Consider the following 12415-nt stretch of genomic DNA (forward strand, 5'->3'; position numbering starts at 1 on the left):
GGAGAAATGAATGACAGAGTTAGGTGATGTCTAATAGTTACCTTAATTGCAGAGCTCTCGGGTCACTGGATTAGCTACGTTATATAATAAGTGGTACTAATGATGGGTGAACACAGGTATAGTGGGATACTTAATCATAATCATCCATCATTATGCGTACATTCTTCCATTACTTTAAATCTGCATTAACTTCATCCAAAATTAGTGTGCACTGACATTGATGTGTCCATTTGGATCATGTTTTAAGAACAAAGCCAGTGACAAAATATTGTCTCACTTTACCTGCACTGTGACTGCTATACTTTTTAACAAGTGTATATTCATCTGCATGGAAGAATTTAATCAACAACAAATATGAAAAATCACCTAGGAGCAAAAACACTGTTAATGCAGAAAAAACCCATGGACTTCTGTAGGCTAGTAGTACAAATCTTTGGTACTTAGTATGTTGATATTTCATAAAAAAAGGACTGAATACATTAAAAAGGAATGTGAAAATGTGAGATTACTTGCAATACTTACAATTCCTATTAAACAAATTGAATTGAACTGAAATCTGCAACAACAACAGCAAAAAAACTCAGGATATTTTTAATCTATTGTAATATTTTAATCTTTTGACGGCCCAAATTCATCGAGCAAAAGGGATTTTGTTCCTCCTTTATGAATGCGGCAAATGGTCTGAAGTGACAAAATTGACTCTCAGCCTTGAATGTGACAGAACGGCACTGCAATAAGTCCTTACTAGACAGGTTTTTTCTTTTTCCGCTCCTCACGGGTACAGATAATGCTCTCCGCAGGTACACCGTCTCATCATGGCCAATTGTTTCCCCCTGTGAGTGCTTTATCTAAGCTGGTCTGAGACTGTTCAGCCTCATTGAACATCAGTGGCCCTCCTCTTCATCCCCTCTTACCGAGCCATCAGAGCCAACATCCCTTGGCATCAAGGCTGTAACAAAGGCGGGGATTCTGCTGCACCGCAGGACGTGGAGGAAAAAACGGGGGAACAGACGAACAGAGAAACCTCACACAAAATGAGAGAACAAGGTGGATTTGATAGAAGCAGAGTGGGAGATTTTTGCCAACTCTTGTGAGGAGGGAAATTCAATTTTGACCTTGTAAACTGGAGGTGTTTTTTAATAGAAAAGTAATTTAAGTTGTGAGTGATAATATTTTAATGCTCTAAAATTGAGATCCAATCAGATATTCTGGGAAAATCAGGTCATATCAGTGTACCATAAACAACAGCTGTGTAATTTGAAAGAGCATACAGATTTAAGCACAATCAAAGCAAATCTGTCTCCCAGCGAGTCTTTTAAAGTGAGCATGCAACTTCCCAATGCTGCAATAATATGGTCCATGTGACTGAATTGAGTCCCCCATCTATTTCACACTTTGCGAGCAGCCCAATTGCCATATTTATCACGAGGACTCAAGACACAGAAAAGTACGGAATTCATCAACACATCATTGTAACATCAGGCAGAATAAAAGGCAGAGGCTCCAATCCATGACAGGGTCCTCATCTGAGCCCACCGAGGTTCCAATTTGTCACAGAGATTCATAACAAAGCCTGTCTCTCACTAAACACACTTTAATTTCCCAACTCCACCTGGACCATGAGAACACCTGCCTTTGTAAAAAACCCTTACAGCAGTGAAGTCAGAATGCATTCCAGGTAGCTTTAATATGCTCAAATGCAATTCATCGCAATGCTGAAACCAAACAATGACTAGGAGCCATATGCCTGTAACATTTGTAATGATAAATCCCAATGAAGAATTAATGAAGCCCGGATCAAATCTGCAAGCTGTTGCCCTCTCATTTGTGCTGGACTAAAATATTTCCACTGGAGTGTGCTGGGATTGTTGCAACCTACAGCCCTACCGGCCATCGATGAATCAGAGAATGTATTGGCATCCAGTAACGTGCCCCCGAACACTGGCTAGAAAATATTGTACCAGGTGGGCCTATTCATAGTGTGATTTTTATATTACCAGCAGAAAGCCTATGGTAAATGATATGTCAGATCCCAAAACATTCATTGTACTATATTATGGGTTCATTATAATATGGATTACTGCCTTAAATTCTACCTGTTGCAGATTAACAGATGATGGTAAAACAGTATGCACACAGTGCACCCAAAGAAATTTACTAGTAAGTTTTAATGAATAAACGTCATTCATTATATCATACCAAATCAAGTGACATTTACAGTGCACTACTGTAAGTTTGAGGTTGGCTATTGTTTACTGTATTTTTGTTTTTAAAAATAATTCTCTTATTTTCAAGGCTACATTTATTTAATCAAAAATATAGTAAAAATAGTAATATTGCAAAAAATATCAATTTATTCAGAAAAGTTAGACTTTTTTCAGTCACATGATCCTTTACAAATGTGTCTAATATGCTGCTATGGTGCTCAAAAAACATTTCTTAACAAACTTAATAATAAGGTAGTTTTTAAGTTTAGGTATTAGGTAGGATTAGGGATGTAGAATATGGTCATGTGCTTTAAAAAATACTAATAAACAGCCAATATGTTACAGTTTTTCTCAGTTGCTTAAACACATTTCTTGAAATTATGCCTCTTTTTTTGCAAAACTCTAAACACAAATCCATAACTTCTAACTCAATTTCCCCAGACTTCCTATATTCAGGACAAAATCTCCCTCTCTCCACTCAAAACAACTCAATCTTGCTGAAAATATTTTTTAAAGAAGGATTAGGGTTAGTAGAATAATTTGATTTATACTTGCAAAGTTTCTTATTGTCAGTATGTTGTATGTTGTGGACCCATCAAAATAAAGTGTTAGAAGATATTAAGCAGATGTTCTACTACTACTCTAATGACTGCTAGTTGACATTTAGTTGCAGAGTTACTTACTGTTAGTAGAATGTCTAAAGTTGACTATCAAAATAAAGTGTTTCCAGTTCAAATTTAAAACAAGTTCTTACCTTTGACCTGAATGCCTATACGAAAGTAGACATCTGAGCTACTGAGGTAACGCTCCACCAAAATATAGTACCACTGCTCCCAGGATGGCAGCGGGACCTCCAGCTCACAGGGAACGTTCTCTCTGCAGTCCATAGCGCTGGAGTTATGCACCGGCGGGGCCCTTGAGCGGATCTTCAGCAGAACCGGACAACTCTCCCCACTTCTGTTCTTTGTATTGCAGTCCACAAGCTGTACCTTCACCCGAGAGATGTAGTTTGGGATGAACACTCTGCCAGGTACAAGGGAAAGAAATGTAGAGAAAGCTAGACTGACTGTAGACATTGTCTCATGAGACATAACAATACTGGTATGCTTATCGAAACGCCAAGGAAGCATTTAAATGGGAATGTGTTTTTGTACTCTCAGGAGAACTTTAAACTTCAGCCCATTATAACAAACTTTTTGAAAATGCATTAAGCAATTAAGTGATATCTCTCCCTCTTAATTTTCTACATCAATAACAACTAATCAGGAAACAAATGCAAGTCACCCTTTTCAATTTGAACAGAGATTGAGAACAACTGTGAAGTTAGAATAAATAATTAATATCAAAATTTTTGGCCATGACACAATTGGCTTTGTCTTTTGGTTTTTGATAATTAACAATATGAGCAGCACAACAAATGTTCAGTCAAACAGAACACAAGTTGTTTACAGATCTACTGGATCGCTTCAGGAAAAAAGTGTTTTGGGACGTGAATTTGGTCTTTGAAATTTGCTTTGAAATTTAAAAACATTTATTGCATGGTTAATTCATCCCTTCTTCCAATTTTACGCACTACTGTTTTGTGTTTCACAACTGATTAAATAGTATTTCCTATTATGAATATTACACATTCTTATTTAATCGACAAACTAAATAACAAGAGCTATGCATAATAACTATATTTAACATAGTCCACTAGATTTTATTACATATAAGATGATTCCTATTTCTTCCTACACATTCATGTGGCAGATATCCTATATATATGCTATAACATAGTGTATACTAATATCCAGACATCCATTAAACAGCAGCTGCCTAAGTGTCACAGCATATAATACACTGACCCTCTCAAATGTTCGCTGAAAACCAGCTTTTAATGATACAAAAAAGCCCATCTTCATAATGTCCAGTGCTCAAGGTCTTTTCTGTGTACCCTGTTGTTTATGAATGCATTTCATCACCTCTCCCTCCTCCATTTTCCTCTTTTTCATTTAGAAAGACTTTATTTGCTAATTGAGAGGAGAGCTTTAATATCTGAACCTAATGAGAGTAGAAGCCTGAAATGGAGGGAAGCTTGTGAAAAGGATGTGTGTGGAGTAAAGTGTTGAGAGCACAACGAGGGAGAGAAAAGGTGAGAGACTTGCACGGTGTGTGAGTTTGTGTGTCTGATATAAGGAAAGATGTGTGAAAGTCTGCAAAGATGACAATAGAGTAGAAATGCTCACAATCTTGAAAGATGGTTTTATTTAAGTGTTTGGAATCACATGAGGGTGATTACACCACCGTTCATGAATTTGGGGTGGTAAAATTGTTTTATGTTTTTAAAAGAAGTGTTCACCAAGTCTGCATTTATTTGATTAAAAATACACCAAAACTGTTTTCTATTTAATATATTTTTAAGTGTCACTTGATCCTTTAGAAATCATTATAATATGCTAATTTGGTGCTTAAGAAACATTTCTTATTATTAACAATGTTGAAAATAGTTGCGCTGCTTAATATATTTTGGAAGCCATCAAACATTTTTTCAGGATGAATAGAAAGTTCAAAACAACAGCATTTATATGAAATAGAAATTATTTGTAAATGTCCTTACTGTCACTTTTATTGAATTTAATGCACCTTTGCTGAATAAAAGTATTGACAGAAGTAGTAATCTTTCCGGGGGAAAAAATCACCCTAGACTTTTCAATGTTAGTGTAAATGACAGCAGACTTTCCTTTTGGAGTAAACTAAAATTATATTAAAATTATATATACTATATTTTTTTTTTTTTCAATTTTTGTTGATTTCGTGCCTCTGTCTGTCTGTCTGTGTGTGTGTGTGTGTGTGTGTGTAGCCTATGTTTATGTGGTTTATGAGGACACAAATTTGTATAATGACATGGGTATGACAGAGGTATTACAATATGAAGGTGGTTTATGAGGACACTGCTTATGTCCCCGTAATTCAAAAGGCTTAAAAAAACATACTAAATGCTGTTTTTTTGAAAATCTAAAAATGCACAAAGTCTCCTGTGAGCAGTGTTAATTTCGTTGACGAAGACGACGACGAAAAATATTCGTCAACGAACCTTTTTTCTGTGAATAAGACGAGACGTTGACGAGCTAAAACTAATATCTGATGATAAAAACTATGACGAAATGTATGCCACATCTTCGTTAACAAGACGAGACGGGACTAAAATGTTATTTGAGGACTACTGACATTCAAAATACATCCTATAGGCTAAGTTAACTGTCTTGTCTTTCAAAATGTGTGTCTCTGTCATTGGATAAGGTGCGTTTGCATATCTAGTCTCAGTATGGCAGCCGCAGTGGACGGATAGGCTACCAAAACGCGAACTAGCGATCTGAAATAATGGCCTCAGCACCCGAAGGGTTAGGGAGTGGGTGACCAGACGTCCCGTTTTTCCCGGGAGTCACAATTCATTGTCGATTAACTTAAAGTCAGTGAAGGTGCGATAGGCGGAAACGCGCTGATAGAAGTGCTCTCTCTCTCGTGCACACTCCACTTCTTCAGTTCTCATACAGCACGCGATCAGTTCTCAGTGCTCAAATACACACAGCAGTCCAAATGTCTCTCATGTAGAGCATCTCATGTAAATACAGTCCGTTATGGTTTAAGTGAGCTTAAACAGGTGGGTGAAAACTGAATGTATGTCAGTAGGCTATTACATGCATACCTTCCGTCTTAAATGGACAGCATTCCTAATTATCTGTCATAAATGTTAACCAACAAAAGATGTTAAATAAATGTATACTTGTTAAGTAAACCTACTGTATCTGAAAAATGAGTTTAATTTATATCCCTACCAAAAAATGAAAATTTATTCCAGTTTTTCCAAATTCAATCCTTGATTCAAATTTCTCATAACTAAGCTTAATTGATTTGGTCTAAAGAGAGAAGAATTGATGACTATTTTTGTTTGAATACTACATATATAATAGCTTCCAAAATAAATGTTGGTAACTGCAGTTTGACTAAAAGTAATGACTAAAAGTTGACAAAAATGCAATGACTTTTCGTCGACTAAAACTAGACTAAAACTATGAAAGACTCAAATGACTAAAATGTGACTAAGACTATTAAGCATTTTCGTCTCAAGATAAAGACTAAGACTAAATCAAAAATGCCTGCCAAAATTAACACTGCCTGTGAGGGCTAAGTTTAGGTGTAGGGTTGGTGTAGGGCAATAGCACACACAGTTTGTTCAGTATAAATACATTTACGCCTATGGAGAGTCCCCATAAACCACAAAAACCAACATAACAGGATAGTAAAACCTGGAATTTTTATTAAAATTAATAAAAATATTAAAAATAGCAATGCAAACATGTTTTCTGTTAGGGGTAGGTTTAGGGTTAGGGGATAGAAAATATTATTTGGTCAGTATAAAAGTAATAGAAGCCTATGGAAAATCCCCACAATTCACAGAAACAAACGTGTGTGTGTGTGGTGTGTGTAAGTGGATATATTGCATCTTAATTTCATCTTAAAAAATAATCACTCACTTGTAGAGTACAGATCTATTGTGAAGAGGAATCATCTGGTCAATGAAGTAACCAGGATACAGCACTGAAATCCCAATGAGCCTCTGAACAATGAGCTGAGGTTGAAAGAGGTACTGACATTCCTCGTGAAGACCCTGCACAAAAACAGTGAAACAAACAGGAAATAGATGGATTAGTTACAGGCTAAAATCCACTCAGTATGCATCTTCAAATACACTGAGCCATGAAATACAGTGTCACAAAAAATGTATACATGCGTATCATGATATGGAAATGCTCGTGGAAGGGGAGCAACTCCCACTGAGAGAGCCTTATGATCACTTCAAATGGAGGGAAACTGTCATTGCATTTGCATCGCTTCTGATGATTTGCTGTGTGATATTTCTCATGCCCAACTGCACAACAACTCCCACCTCAGAGTATGGAGAAAAAGATCAAACACTATTGTCGTTTCTCTACTTGGTGAAAAATTCAGACAAAAGATTTTGAACTGTCTGCAATTTTTACTGATTCCTAACAAGTGGAGAATCCAGCCAAATCCTTGTCTTCTTTGAATTCTGCTTTGCATTTACATTTCTTCTTTTAGCAGACACCTTTATGTAAAATGATTTTAAAAATGAGGAATACAACAACATGAATGAAGCGGGAACTATTTATTTTGAGAAAATAAAAAAGACGAGTTGGGGATTGAAATTCATGAATAAAAAATTAATACTGAGCACAGGGGGAATCTGAGACATTTATTTGGCAGAATATGATCAATTATGTCTCATAAAAAAAAAAATTAAAATGTGTCAAAAGATGTTGATTCCTTGCTGAAAGTGTAAGATGGTGTGCCTTTCACTAGGTGTGCCTGGTGTAAATAACAAATGGAAATGCAACACACATTTAAGTATTTGGGGTCAGTACATTTTTTTTTTAACCAGCAAGGATGCATTAAATTGATCAAAAGTGACAGTAAAGAGACTAAAGACATTTATTATAATACAAAAGATTTATATTTTAAATAAACACTGTTCTTTTGAAATTCTCATCAATGAATCCTGGAAAAAACGTATCAAAGTTTCCACAAAAAAATAATTAATTAAGCTGCACAACTGTTTTGAACATTGCTAATAATAACAAGAATTGTTTCTTGAGCACCAAATCAGCATATTAGAATGATTTCTGAAGGATCATGTGACTGGAGTAATAATGTAAAAAAAATCAGCTTTGCCATTACAGGAATAGATTAAAATGTTGAATATATTAACATAAAAAAACAGTTACTTTAAACTGTAATAATACTTCACAAGATTACTGTTTTTTTTTTTTTCAAATACAGTAAATGCAGTCTTGGTGAGCATAAGAGACTTCATAGAAAAGCACAAAAAAAAAAATCTTACTGGCCCCAAACGTTTGAATGGCAATGTATTTGAACATGCCACTGATAACTGATATATGATATGTAACAGCCTATGCTTTAACAGCCTATTCTAAGGCTTTCTGAACTGAACTGTTTTGTTTTCACCATTACAGGATCACAGTTGGCAGTGTTATCAAGAGATACGTAGCTGTAAATACCACATTGGTTTCAGTATACGACAGATGTTGCAGCGTATGCTCCAATTAAAGATCCGAAGATCTGTATAGATTCGCAGACAATTTTTCACAGTGCAATTGCATGAAGACTTGAGGTGTGAGAAAGGGGGGTGGAGGGATTAAAGACGGAGAGAAGGTGGGAGAATCCAAGTGCTTTTATTTATTACGGCACACCATGGCAAATTACAATGCAGCGTTTCATCATGGAAACCTCGGCTTCTCTCACGCAGGTACTCCTGCCCTAAACACATTCATCATTGTCGAACGGCGTAGTATAACCCCTCCTCTCTTCTCAGCCAGCGTCTTTTCTTACCATCTCCACACAGAGAAACACAATCACGCCAAACAAAGAGGTATTAAATGTCTAGGAATCACACTAAAAGAATACATTAGCTTTCCAGAGCGCACGTTCCTCTGTTTCCGTTGTTTGTACTGGACTACCGCCTGAGACGCGGGGTCATTTTCACTGGCTTTTTCAACCCACAGCGCTGTCGAATGTCAACCACATATCATTGCTGGCTTCCTGTTGAAGTCAGTCAGCCATGTTATTACTTCATAAGGTAGCGAAAGTCTGCTGGCGCATCTGTCAGTTCAATGCAGTTAAACAATAACTGAGCAGTCGTCAGCAGCGGCGGCTTCTTCCAGTGCTGAAATGCTATTCAGTAGATGGAAAGAGAGGGGGCGGGGCAACAGAAAGAGCTAATTGGCTTGCAGTGGTGTGTGATTAATTATGCTGTGGGATTCACTGCCTCAATAGTCATCCTATAATTAGATATTTTTCAAGCCATGAAATAAAACAAAAAAAAATCTTTAAAAAGCCTTAAATAAAAATTGTGCGTGCTTCATGTCATTTCCAAAATTCTTTGTGATATGAATTAGTATAGTTTAACAGTACAAAATAAAACATATTCAGAGAATTTGAAGGCTTTCATCTGCTAAACTCTAGGACACGGATGACATGACTGTGACATTGTGCGTTAAAAAATAACAGGCAACATCATTGTATAAACATCCTTCTGCCTCTTTATAGCAGCTGATAAAAACTACAATGACATTATAAAATACATAAGCTTTTAAACTGCATTTTTCTGCTAAGAAAAGCAGATAATATGCGTATATTACCACTCAAACGTTTGGAGTCAGTAAGAAATTTACACTTTTATTCAGCAAGGATCCAATAAATTGATCAAAAATAATGTTAAAGAGTTTTATATTGTTATAAAAATATATTTAAATAAAATTATTTTAATTTTCCTGTTTCATTTGAATACATTGCCATGTGATGAGCTTCAAATAGCAAAAAGTTGACTTTGAAAATAATAAGAAATGTTTCTTGAGCAGCATATTAGAATAACTGCTGAAGAATTATGTGGCAAGACTGAAATAATGGCTAAATACATAAATGAAAGAATAAATAAAAAATAAAAAGGGGTATTTTTAATCTTTCTCTAACTAGAGTCTGAATACTGTATAATAATTTACAAAAAAAAAAAACCTTGCAAGATTGTTCTCATCATGCATCTTAGAGATGATAGATAATCACAAACAATCTCTTTTAAAAACAGAAAAAAATAAGGATTTGTCTTCATATAATTACGCTTGGAAGACTTACAAAGACATTTCTGGTTAGTGAATATAATGAGCAGCCGATGCAGTCTGGGTATTTTCAAGGGACTGAACATTTCAGTGCACTCGAGTGATTTTGACAACGGGACACCTTACAAACAGCTGACTCCCTGGCCAGTACACTGACGATGTCCCATGCAAGAAGCAACCAAATCATCCACCATTTATTCTTTGCAGCTCTCATTATGACAGTAAACATCAATATCAATATTTCAGAAGTAGCAGCTAATGAAAACCACATATTTTTCATTCTTTGCTTTAATGCTTAATGCACCTAACCTTCGAAAACTTCAGAGCCTTCGTAAGTAGCCTTGACACACTAGAGGTGTGTGTTGTAATGGTGGCATAACACATTCTCATTTCATTAAGGTCAATTTGGTGGATTTGCACCACTGGGCAGGTGTCACTGCATAGACGGTCATGTGTCGCTCATTATCTCTGGTGTATTATTAAGGACTAATTCGCTCTCTGCTTGATTAGAAGACTCATTCATTTCAGCACAAACCGTTCTGCAAATCACTTCTGCACCCATACACCAGAACTAAGATAGTCTCAAGGCATCGGGTTTGTCTTCTCGGTAATAAGAGAGACATTTACATGGACACGCAAAGAACAATTCATTGATGGCTTCAATAAACCCTTTGTTTCAAGTGATTTTTCATAGACTGCTATGCAGTTTGCTTGTGCGGCCACACTACTCCTACAATTGCTCTAATATTATGTATATATAAAAAAGCAGATGACTACAGTATAATACCAGAATGTGTATTTATGGTATCAACCAGCAGAGGCTACCAAGGGTAATACTAACCAATTACCCTAGATCTCCTGGGGTGAACTTGCTATTGCAACCTTCATTTTAAACTTACTGACCACAAAGTTTTGAATGATAGTGTAAATATGAAAAATAAAACTATAAGTATGAAATGGATTGTATGGATTGCCTTTGGGAAAAAATTATTCTTAAAATCTATAATGCCTGCCAGATGGAAGTAACTACTAGGTGAGTAAGTGTTAAGTATTAGTGATCTTCTGGCCAGGATGCAATGTTTTATCCAAAACATAATGAATTAATACTACACAATCTACGTGTAAGTAAATGGAAACATCACTTGGCATCACATGGCAGATCGGAGTTGTAGGTGGATAATAAGGATGGAAAAGCAAAACAGCGACCATTAAATAACAAACTTGAGATGGAGCCCCATCTGTTGTTTGTCCATGGCTGCATACATAAAGCAGGCACAGCTGGTGCTGGTGGAGGCATACACGGCCTTGCTTCTGTACCCTCACCCCGCGCTTTTTGCATTGTGTCTGACATGCAAGATTTGTCAACTCGTGACGCCTCTGCCTCCTTACAATTCTTCATTGATCTGATTTGATTAGGGGGGATGTTTGTAACTCATGTGCCAGCACAGACAAACAGCGCAGACAAAAGGAAGAGAGAGAGAAAAAGATGCAAATAATTGCTTCCCTTTTCACAGCACAAATTTGGCAACTTTGAGCAACTAGTGAAATAATTAGAGCCCTCTGTGCACGCGTGCAGAGCACCAAACAGTACACAGAATTGATAGCGGACTGTTGTTGGCATTTTGCATGTTTAATGTGGTCTCCAGCTGTGTGAGGGATAATTTCTCTGACACACTACTCATGCAGACCCACGAGGACCATATGGCCAATGAGAAAAAGATTCCTTTATCATTTATGGTGGATCACAGTGGACTCCAAACATGTGTCTGGTAATGTAACTGACAGGCTAGTCAAAAAAAAATACTTGAGCATGAACCCGCAGCATATAAGGCACCAAGGCATTTGAGCGTAGCTTTTCGGCCTGGTATGAAAAACATTTATCATTTGTCAAGGAACAGAACTGCAGGGATCCACAGTCTCATTACTGCTAAATCCTGGTGTTCCCACGCACATCTCCCACAATTCTCCACTTCTGTTCTCTGCTTAAGCTCCCAAGTCCAGAAATAAATCAGTGATGACATAAAAGTCCAGTTTTCATACTTCAACGGCTGGGTGATTGTATAGCTACCACTTTTCACTTTGCTTTGCAATATGATATTGACAATAACAATCATATTTAAAATTTAAATTAATACTACACATATGATAATATCATAAATAATCTAGCTAGCTAGCAACTATCTAGCTGACACTTGAACATAGTAGGTGATGGTATTACACCTTAATGCTGGTTGCCACTCATCATAAAACAGAAAATAGCAGACGATGTAGTGTGTAGCGACTACTGGCTCTTAAAATCATGACAGACGAAAAAGAAACACTCTACCTGCACCCCAAAAAAGTTATAGCTTATCAGTGTGGGAGTTTTTGGATTCTGTAAAAAATAAATTAAAAAAAGAGAGAGAGAGAGGTGTTAAAACATCCCAGTCTGCAGGATGTGCCAATCAACAGCAAGCTATTTTCATATTATGGTTACAAACACTCTCTGCCTCCCTACAGTCATATTTTGAGTTT

The 12415-nt window shown here is 36.5% G+C and overlaps 1 protein-coding gene across 1 annotated transcript in view; it reads right to left on the reverse strand.

Moving 5' to 3' along the window:
- The window catches only part of LOC306870744 (transmembrane protein 8B-like), a gene marked incomplete at both ends in the record, with an annotated part of 118208 nt that overhangs the window by 48275 nt on the left and 57518 nt on the right, over positions 1 to 12415 (reverse strand). Inside the window, 2 exons of the mRNA XM_079418167.1 lie at positions 2962 to 3230; positions 6725 to 6858. Of these exons, the coding sequence (XP_079274293.1) occupies positions 2962 to 3230; positions 6725 to 6858 (403 nt within the window). The remainder of the gene's footprint in view (positions 1 to 2961; positions 3231 to 6724; positions 6859 to 12415) is intronic.

Source organism: Barbus barbus, assembly GCF_936440315.1.
Source record: "Barbus barbus genome assembly, chromosome: 6".
Taxonomy (NCBI): domain Eukaryota; kingdom Metazoa; phylum Chordata; class Actinopteri; order Cypriniformes; family Cyprinidae; genus Barbus; species Barbus barbus.